The 20,198-nt window shown below is 39.9% G+C and overlaps 1 protein-coding gene across 6 annotated transcripts in view; it reads right to left on the reverse strand.

Moving 5' to 3' along the window:
• The window catches only part of XYLB (xylulokinase), an 82,813-nt gene that overhangs the window by 10,847 nt on the left and 51,768 nt on the right, over positions 1-20,198 (reverse strand). For all 6 annotated transcript variants that reach the window (XM_040548125.1, XM_040548126.1, XM_040548123.1 and 3 more), the window contains one exon: positions 3,787-3,845. In XM_040548125.1, the coding sequence (XP_040404059.1) occupies positions 3,787-3,845 (59 nt within the window). The remainder of the gene's footprint in view (positions 1-3,786; positions 3,846-20,198) is intronic.

Raw genomic sequence — 20,198 nt, forward strand, 5'->3', positions numbered from 1 at the left:
GAGCATCACCTCCGTCATAAGCCCACACAATCTACCTGTGCCTAAGGCTTACATCAGGGCAAAGACATCCACCGAGGAACCCTCAACTGGTTCTTCTTTTTCTCCACCCAGTTTATGGCTAAGCCAAGAGGAATGGAAGGAGAGAGGAGCCAGCTGTGTCTCCTCAGTTCTCAGCTTTGATACAACAGAAGCTACAGCAATATGAAGGTCTACATTTGTCATCTTTGCCTCCAGCACTCCCACCACATTATGGTTAGCAGGAAAAATTACACAGGGGCTGGTTACACAGGCTTTACACACACTAGGAATCCTCCTGCACTTGTGGAATCCGTAGCTACGAAGACAAAGCAAGACTGCATGTTCTCAACTTTGCTTTGCAATACAAAGAAAATTGTACAGACAAAGAATTTGCTATGATATCTGACAGACACTACAGTTATTCCACCACGCACCATTCCACCCACTGCACTGAAATCTACACCAGGCATCTCGCATTTAATGAATATATGCTCTATTCCCCACAGTGTAGGTATAAGAAAAAAAGATACAGAAGAGGAAAAATGAAGACAAATTTGGGTAGGGACAAAAGAGGTTCAAGAACTCTTTTTCTGAAAACACTGCCAATAAATTCATTCCAAATTAAACAGACATTTTGGTTTCATCACCCTGAGGTCTGCAGGTGTCCCTCAGGCTAGGCAATGCAAAAAGCAGGTAGCAATTGAGATTTAACTTGTGATGGTTATTACTTTTATCAAAGGCAACAGTGCATCACCCAATTTACATCGGTATATAAGAGTCTGAAATAAGGCCAGTGTCCAAGAATCCAAACCATTCAGATTCATCACCTGCAAACCCCAATCCAGGAATTAACAGCCCCACCAACCATGGGCCCTAGGGCTTCATAAAAAAATGAGTAAGGAATTCAATTCATATATGCTATAGGAAAAATTGCATATGACATTTCTAAAGGATTTTGCCTCTTTCTCTGAAAGGTTGGGTCAAATCTGCAAATCAAAACCTTAGAAAATCATCTATTTTGGGAATTTTAAACAAAACTGACTTGTTGCTAATAGAATTCATTGAAAGCCTGAGCTTATACACTTAACACTCATATATACCTAACTTCAGTTGCAAGCAAGCATTGAGCAGTATGTGAGCTTCAGTGCTAGAGGACAAGCAGAAAATTAATCGCAGTATCTATTAAAAGGTCCTCTGGAAATGATAAGGCCACAGAGTGCTGGTTCCACTGCCCATCCTGCTGGCCAGTAATACTGTATGGTTTCAACATATCCCCCATCTTCTTCTCTCCACCCCAAACAGGTGTTCCTTGTCTTATGCTTGAATTGTAAATTCCTCTGGACAACAGTTCTTTTGTTTTGCATATCTGCAGAGCCTTACACAGTGCAGCTCTACTCTATCCTGAATGCTAACATGTACTGTAATACTACAAATAATAACTATCTTGTGCCACATGATTATCAAATTAAAATTATTCAAAGTTCATATTTTTAGTATGTCATTTGAAACCACGATCTCTCTCATGAATGGTTTTAAAAGAAACTGTTAGAGGTTTTACTGTTAAAAATATTTCATTGTGTTTCATGTGGTCATTAATCAAGCACCAGGTAAGTTATAAAAAGCTTCCCAGAACAGTGGAAAAAAGCTGCCCTACTATGGCTATATTTTTAAAGCACATTTTCCTAAGTTGCCTCCTTTACTACATAAAATATAGGAGTTACTGAATGTTGATTAATTAAATGATACTCTTTTGTAGCCCTGGAACAAATTATCCAAAATTGAACACGATAAGGGGGGAAGCTGTTATTCTTCATGCAACTGATATGGTTTCTGAGGTTTTGATTAAATTAAAAAGGAGGACCCAATTAACCAGTGATTGAATTAAGTGGATGACACTGTATTGATCATATTATTTTAAGACACCTCTAATGAGTTTTAAAAGCAGCTCCATTGTTACACTTGAAGAGCAAGCACCACAGCAGTCACTCTCTCATCCCCACAATTTTCAGCTCTGTTTTAAAATCCCATGTTATAAAAACATCCTGTTCTCTGCCTTCATTCCACGGTAAGGAGAACCCCTTGCACCTAAATACTGCTTGAAAAACAAACTCAAACTAAACTAAATTCAAAACAAACCCTACTAATTCGATCTCTTCCTTGACATACTCTTAGTAGAACTACTTCAGCAGGGACCAATGTTTTAAGCAATTAACCCATCAGCTAATTTCCCAATGTCAAGTTCCTGAGCAAAATAACCAAAGCAGATGAAGAGAAGTGACATCTACAGGCAAAACATGCCAAATCTGTTGTGTCCCAATCAGCTCTACACCCTATGGTTATACAAACATGCATTTTAGATGACTGAGGAGAAAGTGAGCTCTTTGCTCTTCAACCTCCATTTATTCCAACTTGGGTTTCGGAGAATGGAGGCATTCACTTTGTACAACTGCAATTGTCAAAGAATGTGGTGCACAGCTGACTTGCTGTAGTTGATGGAAAAGGATTGGCATCCACAGAAAGCAAACACCCTCTGTTTGACTAACTTCAGGGCCAGGACCCAGCCTAAGACTAAGACAGGTGCTTTTTGGTGCAGATGCCTACCTCCAGCCTCAGTGTGTGAGGCTCTAGTCAAAAGGAAGCTTGTCAGTGCAGTCAGTGAAGTACAAAAAGCTCTTTGGCTCACCCAGAGGGAGACACCTGCATCTGATAAGTTAAAACACCGTTTTCTTTGCACTGTAACTGACTGGCTCTCCCCTGGCTATTACAGGATTTTCAGTGACAGACCGCATACAGGCATCACATCACAGATGACTGGATTCAGGCAACATGAATCCTAACCCAGAGGTCTAATTCTGCAATAGCAAAATCTAGGTGAGAGGCCTCTCACCATCAGCAAGAGGCTTTGCTAAATCTCAGTGCTCATTTCTGCAAAGTAAAAAACTACTCAAATATGTTGTTAGTGGCTAAGTGCCCCCACCCTAAATCCAATGCCATCCCACTAACGCTGATTTCACAAGGGAGGCCAACAATTAAACAGTCTGTAGAGACTAAACAACCTTCCCATCCCTTGGGAGGGTCCCTACAGGACAGGGCCAAAGTGCAGAAGCAGAGCACGCAGTACTCTGCTCCCAAGACATCTTCTTGAGACAAAGGATCTTAAGCAGGGCTGGATGTGCAGCAACTGCAGCAGATGAGGAAGGTAGGAAGATGGAAGAGAGACTATACAGAAGCATAGCCTCCCCCACAATATGTGACACACTGCTAATAGGTAACAGCTGCTCAAAACAACAGGGACAGGGTTTATAGCATGTTTTGTTGTTGGTGTTTTTTTTTCCTGTTACTTTTGCTGTTTTTTCTGAGTGTTTAGCACCAGCACAATCCCTCCCCAGATTAAATCTAAGGCCCAACTCTGACTTTAATGACAAAAACTAGAAAAATCTCAATAATCTTAGCAAGTCTCTTCTTGATTTCTTTGCTGATTGATTTGACATAAGTGATGAGATCTGGAAATCACCAGTGTTTCAGATACACATTCATCAAACTAGTCAAGTATAAAAAAAAAAAAAAACAAAGTTCAATACAAAATTAGCACTGGGTTAATGGTCTCTCCACATTAAATCCGAGGAAAAATCCCAAAGACCTGAAGCAGATTCATAATCTCATACCCACGCCTTCCTGTGTTTCTGCAGTGGTTTGGATTCTGTACATCAAAATAAAAAAGCAGATAAAACTGTGCGTTGAGTTCAATGGATTTAATTTCCTACTTACCTGTAATATCTTCTTATTGTGGGATGCACCACCAGTAGCCAAAATCCTTGTTCTGGGCACTGCAATGCAATACAACATATAGATCAGACTGAAATTGCATATTGTCGAGATTTGCACTACTGAACCAAGCAATGAGAACAAGGTGGTGGGAGTCAAATGGCCTGGGCTCGCTCTCTGTACCTCTAATCTACCTTCTGTAAAAAAGGAGATAAGACTAATTACCCACCTTTCCAAGCCACATTAGAACACTTCTTTAGAAGAGGCAATATAAGTTTTGCTGATCTATTATTATTATAGTGCTATCAAAGTCTGGGAGATTTGCAAAAGAGATATCCAATACGAAAGGCTGAGTGTTATTATACTACAGCTCTGGTTTGAGGTCAGATTGGTTTGGCTCATAGCTGTATATATACAAGCTGACAGATAACCTTTAAAATCAGCAGTATTTTCCAAACTTGTCTCCTCGTCATGTTCACAATCAGAGTCCACTGAAACCTGCGCAATCTCTATGTGCTTGAATGACAAGGAAATGTGTCAAAAGGCAATTAGAGATAGTCTAAGTCAATTCAACAAAATAAAAAATGATCTGAATCTTCATCCAATTCAAAAACATAGATTTGGAGGTATTGAGAAAAAAAAAATTACCCTGCATTCTTTAGTCTTTAAGGAAACCCACCCTTCCTCATCATGTTCTCAAATTTCTGTCCAATGCCTTATTATTTATTTGTGTGCATGCTCCTCTGGAGCACAACATGCAACAAGCCATACATCTATTCACAACCACAACTCAGCAAGGTGTTATAAGCATCAGTAGTCCAAATATCTCACTGAAATTCTTTAAAGGCTTACAACTAAATAAATGCGTAAATACTTCAATATATTATATTTTTTAAAAAGACATTAAAAAAAGACATCAATTATCCTAATCTATGACAATAATAACACCATCCTCCTGAAAGGGGAATTTTAGTGTGATATTATGATGTTATTTTAACCTCATTTTTAATGAAAGCTAAAGGTAATTTATTTCACAGAAAGAAAACTTGGTCAACTTATACTGAGGCCCTAAATGACTTGTCGTTTATCTTTTCAAGTACCTTAATGACCAGGTCTCTGAAGACAAAACCAGCAACAAAGAAGATGCAGCTCACAAAGGTTCCTCATGCCATTTCTTGACCCACTACTAGATTCTCAGGCGGAGTCTAAGACCCAGCTGAAGCATGAAGGACCCTATTTTGCTGATAAATTTAATTTTATTTTCCTCTTTGGAGGATATTCAGAGATGCACAAATTGGGTTTTAAAAGCCATTAGGATCTCTGTCAATGTCAGTAAACAAATAAAACAAACAGCAGAGCGATTCCTCAGGGAAAACAAGTTTCAATTATACCAACACATAGTGACAGATCCCTGCCAAGATTATCACAACAACATAATAGCACAGAAACCAGTGAAAAATAACTGGTAAGCCTCTGTTCCTAGAGACCAAACTGAACTCTGAATGATTTGCCTAGTAGTTGCAATTCTGTCTTGCTAAAACCTTGTTGTGAATATAAATTCTTGCCAAAGTACCATATCCAACACGAAACCACAGTTCAAAGACAGCCAGCAAGACAGAATTAGAAATAAATGTTTGCTACACTTCACAGTGACTAAACAAACCGAATGAATGAGGCATGCTTACTACCACCTGCCTCTGGAAAGGGGCTTTGTAAACTGCTGGGATATCCCCATCTGGAAAGGATGGTGCATAAGACATTGGTGGTAAAGCCAGGCAGTGGCCACCCCTGTGAAAACTGCAAACAAATCTTAGCTCAGCTGCTTCTGGTACTTCCACCTGCACGCCAGCTCTCTGTCTTAGGGCTGCTGCTACCCAACTTTCCAAAAGTTCGGGGATTCTGTCAGTAGATACTGCATCTTCTTTCACTGGCATAGTAACTGATAGGCCAGGTAGGGCTGACTTGTGCCTTCAAGCTGACTTCAGTGTCCCTGTAACAGATATCTGCATTAGGAATTGAGGACTGGACAAGAGACTTCTACTCCTTGCTAGGTCAGAAGATTCAGGTTTTGTATACGTTACCATTTTATGCCATAACAGTATCTCAGGATATTTCTATATAAATATGTTTCCCTAAGAAAAACAGGGGTAAAAAAAATAGGGGTAAAATTACACTACATGTACACTTCATTCTACAGAAACCACCCATGATCCTACATTTACCCTACTTTTAGTTGAGGTAAATACCTAACAAGAGAGGAGACAGAACTTAAGCCTAGAAGTGCTTAACACCCCGATTATCTGCACACCTATCTTAATCCAGACTAATTCTTTTGTAGGTAAACACTAAGAATTATTTCAGTAAATGGCTAGCCTACTTGATAAAAGAAACTGATGTAGTTTATGCAGTGAAGTTTCTGATGTTGGTTGGACATCTCAAGTTCTGAATGGAGTCAGCTTACGACTAGAAAAACACATAGATACACAGAAAAAAAAATCTATGCTGAAGCTACATAAAGGGCAAAACCATTCATTCTTCACCACTTTGAATAACTAGGATGGTTTGCTTCACCAAAACATATCCCAGTAGGCAGCAGCCTAGTGAACCGTAGCCATCAACATCTGACAACAGAACCTGACCCAGTGTGCTGGTGGGACTGGTCCATCAGAGCATGTGGAAGACAGATCTCCAGTGAACCCAGTGCTCCACGCTTCCAGCAGCAGCTCTGCGTATGCCCAGAGCAGAGACAACAGCTTCACTGGTTGAGTTTTATTACAAACAAGAAGGTCCCAAAAGAACCAATCCCAATTCACTGAATTTTAGGTTTATTCCTTATTTCAATCTCTCCCTTGAGACTGAGGAAAAGGCATTGATCACTGATTTCAGGATTGCCTTTTTAACGCCAATACTGTGTGCTTTACTGAACGGTGGACATTTGCTCTGAGGTGTGTAATTGGATACATCTTATAAATAAATAAAGCCCATCATTTATGTATACAGGGGCATTAACAAAGACATCGTTCATCCATCACTAGTGGTGTTCTCAGCCAGCTGTGTTTGAATCTGTTGGGAGTTACCATCTATCCCCTACGGCAGTGCAGAGAAAGAACTTAAACACAGTGCTACTGAAAAAAAAAAAAAAAAAAAAAAAAAAAAAAACAAACAACTGTAGCAAACATCATTCATGAATTCAGTTCTTTGACAGTTGAGAGAATCAGTTTAAACATCTTTTAATTAAAAGCTCCCTGCATAGTACCTAACCAACCAGTTTATTTCCTTCCTATTTAAAATTTTATGATTTTTTGAGAGCCGATACAGATTTTTAACCCTGTCTAGAAAGTGTTCACAGGGCATGGTGTCATCTTGCAACATGCACATCTTCCACAGATCTATTACCTGCTGCGGAATGGGGTGACTAACTTAACGTAATTCAGTTAAAATAATAACTCCCATGGCAGCAGACAGAGCGAGGGGGAGAAGAGACAAGTAAAGAAGTTCACTTGCACAGCAAGATGGAGCATAAGGCACTTTCCCAAACACGACTGAGATGTTAGCCCTCTGAACGTGTTACTGCTCACACAACCACCCCCACTCTGCCTTTCAGAAATCCAGTAAGAAGAACTGCATGATGTTAAAGTTCACCTCCTGGCTCTTGTTTTCAGTCAAAATATTGTTTTCATTGAAAGGCACAAAGGGGAACAAAAATCTGTCACTGAGAAGACAGAGAAATTACTGTGGTTTGTGTTACAGCGGTTTCAGAGCTCCCCAGAAGACTGAAGTTCTGTACTGATGATGCCTTCCCAGAAAAGCAAGCAGCTTCATCGCATTAAGACAAAAAGCTGGGGGGTGTGGAAGCAGCAGGACAAAAGTTTTAGAAAGTACAAATTCAAAGAGCATCGCCCATGTGGATTCAGCACGTGAAACAGGAACCAGTGGCACAGGGAGAGTCTCTCCAGAGCAGCCCAACATCCCCTCCAATGGTCTTGGCGCATAACCATAGACATTAAGAAAAATAATCACATGAGCAAACTCACATCAATCAGAAGGTTAGCGCCGATGATTAGCACAAAGGAGACTGGAGGTAGAAATTCACCCTCCTGTTCCACCAGGAGCGGAGTCAGATCACACCGCTAACAGGTCCAGGTGCTGAAATCGATGGGAAGACTCCTGACCTCAAGGCTTTGGCTGTATTTCAGCTGACAGCAACAACGTGCCTGTATCAGTCCTGAATTTCACTAGCTCATGCACCGCGAAGTCAGCAAGCAGAAGCTGAGGATGAAAACCCTCCAACTTTTTCACCTAAATTTCCATTTCTATGCCCAGCCCTGATTTGTACCCCAAACTCCAAGCGCTAGCTGACATTCAAAACTTCTAAAAGACATTTCCAAGGCTTCATTCAAACAACTTCATAATGTCTTTCTCATCACAAATGAATCCATAAATAAAACAGAACAATAGAACATGCATTCAAAAAGCAGCTGATTACGCACATGAACCCACGCCAGCTATAAGCATGATTGCGAATAACTGCAATTTACAATTTGTAAGCAACAAGAAAAGTGTCAGCCCCTCCTTTATTTCTCTGATTAACTCCAAACACTATAATTTTAAAAAATATATTTTCTTGCTTTTCATTCAAGAAAAACAAAAACAAAAATACATCATTATTTTGCCCCATTTATAAAACCAACGTTCCAAAATCTTCCTCCTTACAAATTAACTCTTCAAAAACTCATGCTAATCATTCTTATTCAAATAAGCACCATGAAACTGAACTCCCACTATGGCAAAAGGTTTTTGTTATCTATACCTTTTCAAATATGAAAATATTCAAGTTACAGGTTACCAAATGGCCCTTACATCCCTGTGACTTCTAGGATTGAGTCCAAATGCACTTGCTTCTCTACCTTGTTGTGCTCTGTTACTTCTGACATCTCCAAGCATTTCATAACACAGAAGAAACAGACTGCCACAGTCTTCAGCACGTTAGACAGCATCTGATTTTTAACTTTTTGTTTTTAATTTAGAGATCCGTACAACTGCCCCAGTGAAAAAAAACTACAAGCTTGAAGCAAAACAAATTCATCCATCTTTACAATACTCAAAAGAAGACAGTAATTCATAAAAGCTATTCAAAAATCTGTTTTTTAAAAGGCCTTTTTACTTGTACTTTGAAGTCTCAGCTAATTTAGTACAGAGAGAAGCAAGCCATATTTGCCATACAGGTTGGCCGTTTCCTTGCTTATAAGCAAAGCTTTCATATTTCGTTAACAGACTTTTAATTTCATTGAGGGTTTCAATTGCTCAACTGCGTGTTAGAAGTTTTCCAGGCACAGAATTTATTTTTTTTTTTTTTAATGCAGTGCCTGGGGAAGAAAAATAACTTTTAAGAACAGAATTGATCATCAGCCTGTATGGCTACAGCTCCTATCAAACCAGCTGTAATTCAACAGGAGAAAATAAAAGCCTTGATTTTCTCAGCAGCAATGACAGATATGGCTAATATCCTCAACATTTACACTACTTACATAGACAAAGTCTCTACAATGATGTAGAGAAGAACAAGCATGATTCTTCTTGATCACACTGCTGCAAGGCAAGAATAATACCACTGCTATGAGCTGATGCGCACACACCTAAGTAAAACAGAGTAGAAATGTTACCCAGAGTCAAGATTCATATGCTACTGCTAGTCTAGATCGCCTCGTGTTCTCAAGCAACAATGTTGACTACTAATAGCAGAGATTGTTCTTCATGAAGATGCCAAATTCAGCTTTCCTAAGACCTTGCTTCAATAAAGACAAAACTTTGTATTTCACAGCCTGAAACTTAAAGACACCAAATCACCTAACTCTAAAATTCTTCTTAATCTAACTCACTTCAGACAGGAAAAAGCCTTCCCCGTTTTAATGGATTTCAGGAAAAATAAACGTAGAAAAAATGCGTACAAAAATTATCTTTTTAACCGCACCTCACATCATTGCAAATTACCCCAAAAACACAAGTAGTCCAAGACGTACTACAGGGAACCAGAAAAAAAAATTTACGATACAACCCTACTGACAATTCAGCTTCATTGACTTCAGCAGAGTTATGCAGCAAGGAAAAGTTTGGTTCATGAACGTTAAAGACTTATTTGGGAACAAGCTGATCAATAGTCATAATAGCGCTATAGCATATACATTGACAAGTGCACTATGAGACCTCTGGAATATTTGCACTTCTTGTAGAAATACTGCAGAGCTCAATTGCTTATCAATTCACTGTGATTTTTTTTTTTTTTGAAGACATGGATCTCTATTTGACAGAGTATTTTCTTGAAGCCTGGGCTAAATTCCAAGTGTAACATATAAAAAATATACCCACAACTCAGCACTAGAGTTTACAGGAAGCAGTTAAAAAAAAAAAAAAAAAAAGCAGCCGATTCAGACCAGAAGTTTTCATAGGTACAGGCTGAATAATTTGGAAAAACCTTCCTGCAGAAGCTTTTAAGGAAAGAGGCAGAAAGCAAACGAGAAGGAAACACTTAAAAATCTATTTGGTCAAGACTGAAAATGTACTTGGGGAAAAGTCCTCTCCTGAAGACATTACTACTAGACGTAATTTAATAAATACTTGTTCTCTCTCTGACTTGTATAAATTCTTGGTTCTGAATTAATTCCTTATAAAAAAAATAAGTCACCAGGAATTAGTGAGGTAAAATGCACTCACCAACAGAACTGGTTTACTTCAGCTTGAATGTGGTTTTTTTTTGGCACTCAAAGTTTTCATCTTTTCTTTAACCAAAGTTTAAATATGGCAAGAACTGTGGAACGTAAAAATAGTGTCTTGGGAAAAATACTAATCACCACAAAAACTGTTCAGCAGTTGTCCAAACATCCATGAAGTAGCCAAGGTTTCAATTAAAGGCTCAACAAAGTGTCACCTGCTTTGATTTACACCATGCCTCCATTAATTATTCAGAGACCCTTGGCAACACCTCTATCTTCACTCTCCACTTCAGAATTGCTGTCCTTCAGCAGATAAACAGGAAATCTGGAACCAACGGGACAAATTAACTGATTCTCAAAAAATGTTCTGAAGCAGAACTTAGAGGAGACCAGACCTTAGAGGAGACCAAAACTGCATGTTTGAAATCTAGCCATTACAGCCAGCTATTTAATAATCTACCTACAGAGAGCTCCAAAAGCGTTAAAGGTCAGAAGAGACCATCTGCTTTATCGAGGTCACACAACTTTAACACCACGATCCCACCATCCAACCCAGCAATGCATTTGCTCAAGGACAGTAATGCGAAGAAGATACAGAGCCTCTCAGCTGAGAGACACAAAGTGACAGAGAATTTACTGCGACTACTGGCTATTTTCATGCTGAATGAGACTTTAAAGTTAAATATTTATACTTTTCCCATCATTTAGATTTTTATCTTTTAAACTTCTAGCCAGTTGATCTTTCTGGCTTCAGCCTTCCAATTAAAACATTAGTGTAGAGCTGGGCTTCCCCTTCATGTCTTGACACTTATAGACCACAATTAAATTACATCTTGTCTTTCTTTTTTTGATAAGCTAAGTATATTAAGTTCTGCTACTCATTAAAAGGCATATTTCCAAGACCACAAACCGCTGATGCTTAGAGCCGCTGGTACCCTACCAGTACCTAGCAGAAATGTCTTCACCACTAAAACCACTAGAAAAAAAGAGCAGGGTCAGAGCATTAAAAACATCTACCCTAGAACTACTTGATGCTGCATGTTGTCAGTTTGCCTGTCCAAATATTTAGTAGGAAGGTGCCAGTGTATAAAATGGTTGTGCAGAGAGGTGGCGGAGTCTCCATCCTTGGAGATATTTAAAAGCCGCCTCGATGTGGTCTTGGGCGACCTGCTCTGGGTGGCCCAGCTTGAGGCAGGGGTTGGATGAGGTGAGCTCCAGAGGTGCCCTCCAACCACAGAATCATAGAACAGTTTGGGTTGGAATGGACTTTTACAGATCATCCAGTTTCAGCCTTAACCATTCTGTGAAAAACTCTTGATTAATCAGAGAAACTTTTGCTTGAAATCTGCCAGGTTTCTTGGGAGAATGTGCCAGCTTTGAAGGGGTGCAGCTCTGGAAGAGGTGCTGTGCAGAGTACCACAGGAGGAAGGCAGGCATCCTGTGGTCACCGTCACAAGAAGCACCAGAGTTTGGGAGGGCTCTCCACCGATCCATGCAGCAGTGCCGCTGGGAACGCTGGAGATGCAAACCAAGAATTCCTACTGCTCAGTTCCCTGGCCCAGAGGCGAGACGTTCACCTACAGTCAGGACCATGCAAGATGTTCCCAGAAATAGATTTAAAAAAGAAATAAGTAAATAAAGTGACCGCTACCTTAGGCATTTTCCACTTACTGAAAACTACGATTTTCTTCAACGTGCTCTGTTGCTAGCATTGCAGCACATCTCAGTATTTCTTCAAAATATTCCAACGTATGAAAAACTCATGCCTGAAGCTGAGCAAAACATATACCCTCCCATGCCTATCCCAACTCTGACGTGGGTAATCACCAGGTGGCTTTAGAGACCACGCAGCAATGTACAGTGCTGCTGTGTTATTTAGAAACATAAACCCACCATTGTTTCATTTGTAAAAACTATTAGTCCTCACACACAGCAATATTCATCCTTGCAAATCTTTTAAGGGAACTAAAAAATTACATTGGCAAATCAACATATGACACCATCCATGGAAGGTTAAAATGGGAAAAGCAAGGAAGGAGATAAATGAGCTGCCCAAGGTCGCACAAAATCAGTGGAACAACCAAGAATAGAACAAAGGCCCCTTCATTACTTAGATCACAAATGCATTCGATTCTGCATTAGTTAATCTGCACAGTCTGTGCATCAGTAGCAAGACATGTCCACAGGAGAAAATATAACAATAATCAGCTGCAAGTTCAGCATTACCTAAAGCCACAGAATATAATTAAAAGGCACAGGGTGCGACGACTTGACCTTGAATGCCACTTGAGGGAAGAGAGGAAAGAACATCCTACAGGGTATTTTGATTTCAGAGAAATCCAAAGCATGACGAACTTTGGCAAGAAATGGCTTGAGATCTAGATTTGCAAACCAGATCTCTAGGAGATTTCAAATCTACTCTGCTTCTTTACAAGTTATCTAAAAAACATCAACAAAGGCCTACAAACAACAGGAAAGAGTCAATGTCCAGGGATCATCTTATTTTTGCAAAGGATAAGCCAGATGAGGAACAGAAAAGAAAATATAAAACAAGGCAACTTTGGTGTTTTCTTCACAAGATATAAAAAAAAAAGTATTATGTTTGGTACTCACAAATGTTGCCTGTACCTCTCATTCTGCTAGTCCTGTAAGACTGTTTTGTGCTGGTGAAATTTTCTTCTTGATTTTTCCTTTTAATACCTCCTGTTCCTCTCACTAGATATAACCTACAGGTCATAAAGGACTTCATAAGAATAATCAGTAAGAGGGGTTCACCTGCTCGCAAAACACCAGGCAAGTTTTCCGAGGAAGGCAGAAAATCTGCTTATTTGTTTCATATACCAAGAAGGGAAGCACACAGAGTGAGTTGGAAACAGTTTCTCCTTTTTCTCCCTAAGAACCATACAGAACTTACTATCAGGAAAAAAAAAATAATAACCAACACTAATCTTCCTTATATGACTATGGTGGGTCACTTCATGGCCCAGAATCTCCTCCTTTCCGTACCGACAGCACGCAGCACTGGGGACCACTTGCATCGGCTGAGGCTCTGAACACTACTAAACTCCTCTGTTATTAATAAACCTCCTCCTTTCCGTGAGGATTATTTATAAATGAATTTTGTGACCTCTGGCGGACTGGAACTAAACAGAGAACGGAGGGGTTCTTTGCCTTTAACTAAAAAATAAAGGCTATAGGAAGACGAATAGAGAGGAGCAATTAATATTTCCTAATAATTGTCATAGCGAATGGGAGAAGCACTACGTTTCTCGGGGTTTCGGAGCAGAAAGGTTCCAGGTAGCTGTTCCTTCCCGGGCTGGGTTCATGTAAATCGGATGCAGTTGCCAAGCAACAATAGGTGCTAAGGAATGAAATACAGGCTGCAGAAACCTAATAGCCTGGAGAGAACAAGAACTACAAGCTGAGATTTATGGCAGATATAAAAGGAAAAGAATCATTCTCCCACACACAAAGAACACAGATACTTTATTATCAATGTCCTTAGCATGTTTTTTCTAAGGCATAATTAAGTAATAAAATCCCCACTCCACCCAAAATCAAACAGGTGATTTTTTTTTTTTAATGCTTTGTTCATTAAGCTTTTTCGAAAAGGACCTTGAGAAATTAGCTACCAAGACAAAAGCTGAAATTTAACCCAAAAAGCTTTCTTTCACACGAGAAAGATGTCAGCTACACAGACAGCGCTGCAACTGCCAATCAGCGATCCACGTTACCTTCTTGTGTTTTTATACCCTGCTCATTAACATTGCATCTGATCATCAGAAATTCTCTTTAAGCTTATTAAGATTTTAAAATATTTTTAGCAAGTTAATTAGAATACATTAACAGAGCTCATCTGTGTTCACCCATCATGCATATTTTATTTTATTCAGGCAAATTGCTTTTAAATGAAATATTAGACCCGGGAAGGGTACGCTGTTGGGCACTGTACCAAGGGGTTGTATCGTTCTATATTCCATTCCCAAATACCCCCAAAACTTCATGCCGCTGGAAATGGGGAGATCTGGTGGCAAATGGTGGGGTTTTGTGGTGCCTGCTGTATCACATTCCCCTCTAGGTGGGGCGTGGGTACATCAACCTGATGGATCTTCCTAGTACCTGAACCATCCTTAGCTGCCATCACATTGCTGCACAGTTTCCAGGGGTCAATATAAATTAAAGGCATCAAGAGAGCACTTGAATGGGAACCAAAGGCACACACAAAGAGTGCCTTCAACCCCTCACTCTGTAGTGGAACTGCTCTTACAGATTCATGCGTTTATTTTTCCTGTTGATGGTTGCTGAAGATGTTATTTTACCTTGAGGAAGGAGCCCAACCAGAAGCTCGGGCATGGTGTGGCACAGGTTTCTAGCAGGCAGAGGTGCACATGGACTTGGCAGAATAGCAAGAAAAGCTCACAAAGAACAAGCCTGAAATATACTTTGCCTTAGCTGGAGTTATAAATTCTTCCCTTTAATGTGCACTAAATGTCACCAAATTCAATCACCTAAAATTAAATAACAGTTTATGAGGAAAAGGGAAACAGCAAAACCTACCTTGGGGTATTTTGGGCATGCCAATTCCAGATTTTTGCTCTAGTGAGATAAAATCCATCACCAGACAGGGAAAAGTATAATAATACTATAATAAGGCGTTCCTCAAGATCTGCTATTCATTCACTCAATCCAATCAAGTGTGACATGGTATATTTCAAATTGTACCTTCAGACTCCATCTGGCCCAAATCCTTCCCATGTAAAGAAGGATGGAGAATGTCACTAATTTCATCAACAGTTCTCAAGCTAAGCACTTACTTTTAGAGGTCTGCTCATAGAAAAGGATGAATGAAGTTTGCCAGCCTCGCGCTTGATCCAGATTTTGCACTCTCACTGCATTTCAATTAACCGACCCCAGATTGCAGAGCTGACATGTTTGATTCAGATAGTAAAGAAAACATCCTTTAAAAAGCAACAGGTCTGAAGCTTTTGATGAGTGATCGTACAATTCATATCAAAACACATATTTAAATCTCAGCCATCGCACATTTCAAGATCTGCATCATTAACACGGCCTGGTTTGAAGGATTTCAATAATCTCGTTTACAGCCTATAAAAGTTTTTTTCTTTATCTCCAAGGCACTTACTACTTTTAACCAATTACCATTATTTAGGTATGTGTTATTCCTGTAACCTTTCCTGACACGTTAACCTCTTCAATTCTAGTGGCTGCTCTTTCATGAACTGATGCCCTATTCGCAGTTTTCTCCCACTGAGGAACTCCAAAACTAGATGCTTTTCATTTAGCACATGGCTGAGCACATCAACTGTGCTGGCATAGGGAACCTGAATCCCAGCTGGGCAATTCTATGGCAAGCTCTTCCAAATGCCAAAAGACAACACCTGTATGAATGGGTGGAGTCCCTTTTCTCTGACAATAACCCTATCAATTGCATTGAACCCAAAACTACCCCGTCATAACCTTCTCCTTTTATTTCTGCATTCATTAACTCCAACACCCAAAGCACACGCTCCACCCTACCCTTTCTCCTCCAGCTTGACTGGGCAGAAGTTTTGCTGTATGAAGGAATTCTCTGCTTCAGAAAGATTTCACCTCCCTGCCACGGAGCTGGCAGCAGGCAGCTGCCATGGCCAACAACGCCAACAACCTATGCGTTTGCATTAAAGGACACAAACTGTGTTGGTTTATTTTGTAACATTTAAGCAGAAATATGCCCTATCCTAGGGAAAGTACCTACCTGGAAATTGATGCACGTTTCTAACAACACCCTAATTGCAAAAGAGTAAAACGAGAACGAGCAAGGAAAGCAAGCTGACATTTTAATGTCATTTGGAGTGACCAAAGACACTGAAATATGTGGACAATTAAAAACACTCACTAAAAAAAAAAAAAAGCATAACTAGTAGACAACAGTTAAAAAAAAAAAAAGCATAACTAGCAGACAACAGTACAATAAAATGCAATTTAACAAAGCACGTGTTGCCACTGGCCTACCCTGGCGAGCATATGCTGTTCGTAGAATGAAATCCGTGGCTCAGCTACGCAGGCGAGCATGATGTTAGCAAAACCCTACAATAACCCCACTAGAGCTGCATCTGTAGTGCAGCTACACTCCAGTTTTGCAGCCTCAGGATTTAAATGAAAACCTGAAATCCTTTGGTGCTTGCAGAAACCTCCCTGTCAACCCAACGATCCCCAGAGCAGCTCAGAACACATTACCCACCCCAATCCCCAGCTGACTGCCTCTCCTCCAGAGAAGTCCCAGCTACCTTTACTGCAGGGCTGCAAAACTCCTCCTGTCCATCCTCTCCTCCCCTCCTCCCAAACCCATACTCAGCAGAGAGGTTTCACGATCAATTCTTTAGGTTTTCTTCTGCAGAAGCCAAAATCTTTTGCCACCAAAAACCCAGACCCACCTAAATATGCAATGTCTCTGCAACAGCCACTGACCCTATAAATTATTCCCCGGTCTGGGTCCGTCCTTGGGGTACCTGAGATGAGTTCACCACGTAGAATTGAACACAGCATATTGCAAATCCCATCCGCATTACATCCAACCCTGACATAAAAACAGTAGTCACCAAAAACGCACGACACCTTTTCCCAATTCCTCACCCTTAACACATCAAGCGGCAATAAAGGGTGCAATGACTTTCCAAGGGCATGTACCTGTTTAATTATTCAAAAGCAAATTGACTCAGGCACCACGGTATGAAACACTAAAATATGCAAACGAAGGAAATTATGGGGGAAAGCAACAAAAGAGGGAAAACAATCATGGTGAGAGGAACACATGGGGGCCCATTCTGATCTCCTTGCATGCTTGAGTGTCTCTATATGTTTCTACAGAAGAAGAAAAGGTTGTGAAGTAACAGAGTAATTATTATTTACTCCTTTCAGCACACTGACTAGGATCTTGAAACCAGCTAACCATGCCAACAGCACCCTAAATAGAGTGATATTTTCACCTACAGACATGAAGCAATTTCTGAAAAAGGGAAGTTTACACCTTTCTAGGCAATCAAATCTCATTGCTGGGAAAACACTTGTTTCAACAGAGGCTGTATATATCAGATGCAGGATCTGATCCATCAGTGATTCTCATTTATTCTAGATTAAGGTCCTGAAATACCTCATTAAACAATAAGAACAGGATAACTGAGAGATACTTTAACACAACTTCTAGTTATTTTTCCATAAAACATGAATATCCCATTAAAACAAAGAGCATTTGATTTCGGCTTGGACCGAAACAAATGTCTTTCCAATCAAGACCTCCAGTGAATTGAATGTCTCTTGTAAGCAGGTGCCACTGTGCTATATTTTCATCCAAACTGCTGAGAATAAGCTAGAAGAAAATGACAAAGTAAATTGAACAAGAAAAGTGTCTGATCTTGATGAATAATTCAATGATGCAATGCAACAAATACGGATTTTTTTGTTCTGGTAAATGCAGTTTACAACTGTCCTTTGCTTAGAAAAATGACCTTCTCCTTGTAATTATGCTTTTGTCTTTAGGCACTGAATCACGGTCTTGGTAATACTTGCGATTCCAGTTCACAGCTCTGACTGATCTCAAAGCACTCCACTCCTGCTACGTATCTAATCGTTCTTTAACAAAATAATATAACGTACAAAGATCTTCAGCTATAGTATTAGGCACCCTGCTCGCTGACTGTTCTTTAACTGTTTTGGTCACTTTTCTTGGGTCTTGAAAAGCACGAGAGTATCTTTTAGCAGAGCTCATAGAGTGACAACTTGCACATGGACTCGAGCCATGGTAACTGCAGCGTGATGGACTGGTCAAGGCAGGAACAATGCCATCTGCCAGGGATGCGGCAGCTGAGCGGACACCTAGCTTCTTACAGCAGCAGCCAGAACCTGAAAGGTGAGGATTTTGTGATCCATATTCAGCATTAGCTGAAAGTCTACTAAAAGTACATTAAGTCTACTTTTGTCTGTTAAAAGGTTTTAGACCAGACCCACAGGAGGAAAGCAGAACCCAGGGCTGTTGGACCGTATTTCTGCCTTACACCATCACTGACTTCTTGCATTACACTGGGCAACCATTCTTCACCCTTAAGGGTAAAACTTGTATGCTTATAAACAGGCAGTGCTAACACTAAAACTAGTGGAAACATGATTAAAAAAGCATCCACAAGGAGAAGGGGAATCAGCTCTTCTCCGTGGAGAGAACAAAGACTGGCAATATTAAACTGTGGCATGCCAAAGTTCAGTTTGTTGTGAGAAAAGCTTTTTAAGAGTCAAGGTAGCGAGACGTGGCCATAGGTTAAGCACCACTCCCATTCCCCAGGGTACTGACCTGACTCCTTGGATAATAGCATGAACAGACACCCATCGCTCTTGCCCTTACAGAAAAGTCACCATGCAGACAGGACTGCCAGAGTCACAGGTCCAGAATAACCACAGCCACGTAGTCTAACAAGAGAATTCACTGGAGAAAGACCTGAGCTGTTTGCGAATTTGTTCCCAGAAATATGTCTTTTATTCTTGACAATTAGAAAAATATAAATAAGAATTCACCTGTCAGCCTTGTTGTATCCACAGCAAAGACAGTAGCAGAAGAACCACACTCAATGGGGAGGTGGGCACAGCTGGATGATCTAATAGCCACAGATCCTGAGAAATCCTCCTTAGAGCTGTGGTACGACACAGTGCATTCAGGTCCTTGTGTAAGTCACACCTGGCATATCACCATTAGAAGTGGACACTACATGATCATGACTTAAAAAGACTCTTTTTGCCTTTTTTTCATTTATTTTTCACCATTTCTGCTGTATGTCTCTTTCTTGATGCATAGCCTTATTACAACCAAAATATATAGGAAAGAATCCAGATAGAAACAAAACAAAAACAAACAAACAAAATTAACCTTACCAAACTCTGCGATACAAGACATATAGTGAGTAAGACTAGCTTAAACACAAGTAAGGACATAGGAACTCAGGTGCATATTTTCTGTCCCCTGCAATATATCAGCATCTCTTGCTCATGAATACTCAGATTGCATTTGGCCAGTTGGCAGCACTTCTTAACACCTAACAATCTAATAAAAATATATTTTTTCTCTGCGCTAGACAGATCTGCCCACCTTCAACCTCTGCTACCCATAAAACACACAATTTATTCAAGTACCTTTACTCAGAGTATAATTAACCTTTTCAACGTACAAAAGCTTCTGTGCCTCTTAAATAAGCAAAGACCTATTAATGAACAAAAATACTTTCCTGATCAAATGTTTAATACTAGTTCTGGGAATACGGAGTATAATATTACTACACACACACTGTATATTATATAGTATATAGTTCACACATTCTCTTCCAGAAGGTTTCTGTTTTCTGAGTATCATCATATTAGACTGATTTTTATATACCATGAGGATACTTCAGTCAGGTTACTGTACACACTCACAATATGAAACTGCACAACACAGTCATGAAAAAGTAGTCTTATCTGCCTTAATTTTAAGACAAAGAATAAGATGAATTTGATTTTATTAATTTCAAGGTTAGACTGTAAGGAGCCTTAACATCACACACGGACATAAGTTTTCAAGGCACAGGCCATGAGCTCTTGACAGCCCATAATGTAAGAGAAACAGGCCTGTTGTCTAGGAGACTTGAATCTTCCACATAAGAGATCCAAGCCCATACTGAAAAATTT

The sequence above is a fragment of the Cygnus olor genome, chromosome 2 (assembly GCF_009769625.2).
Source record: "Cygnus olor isolate bCygOlo1 chromosome 2, bCygOlo1.pri.v2, whole genome shotgun sequence".
Lineage (NCBI taxonomy): Eukaryota > Metazoa > Chordata > Aves > Anseriformes > Anatidae > Cygnus > Cygnus olor.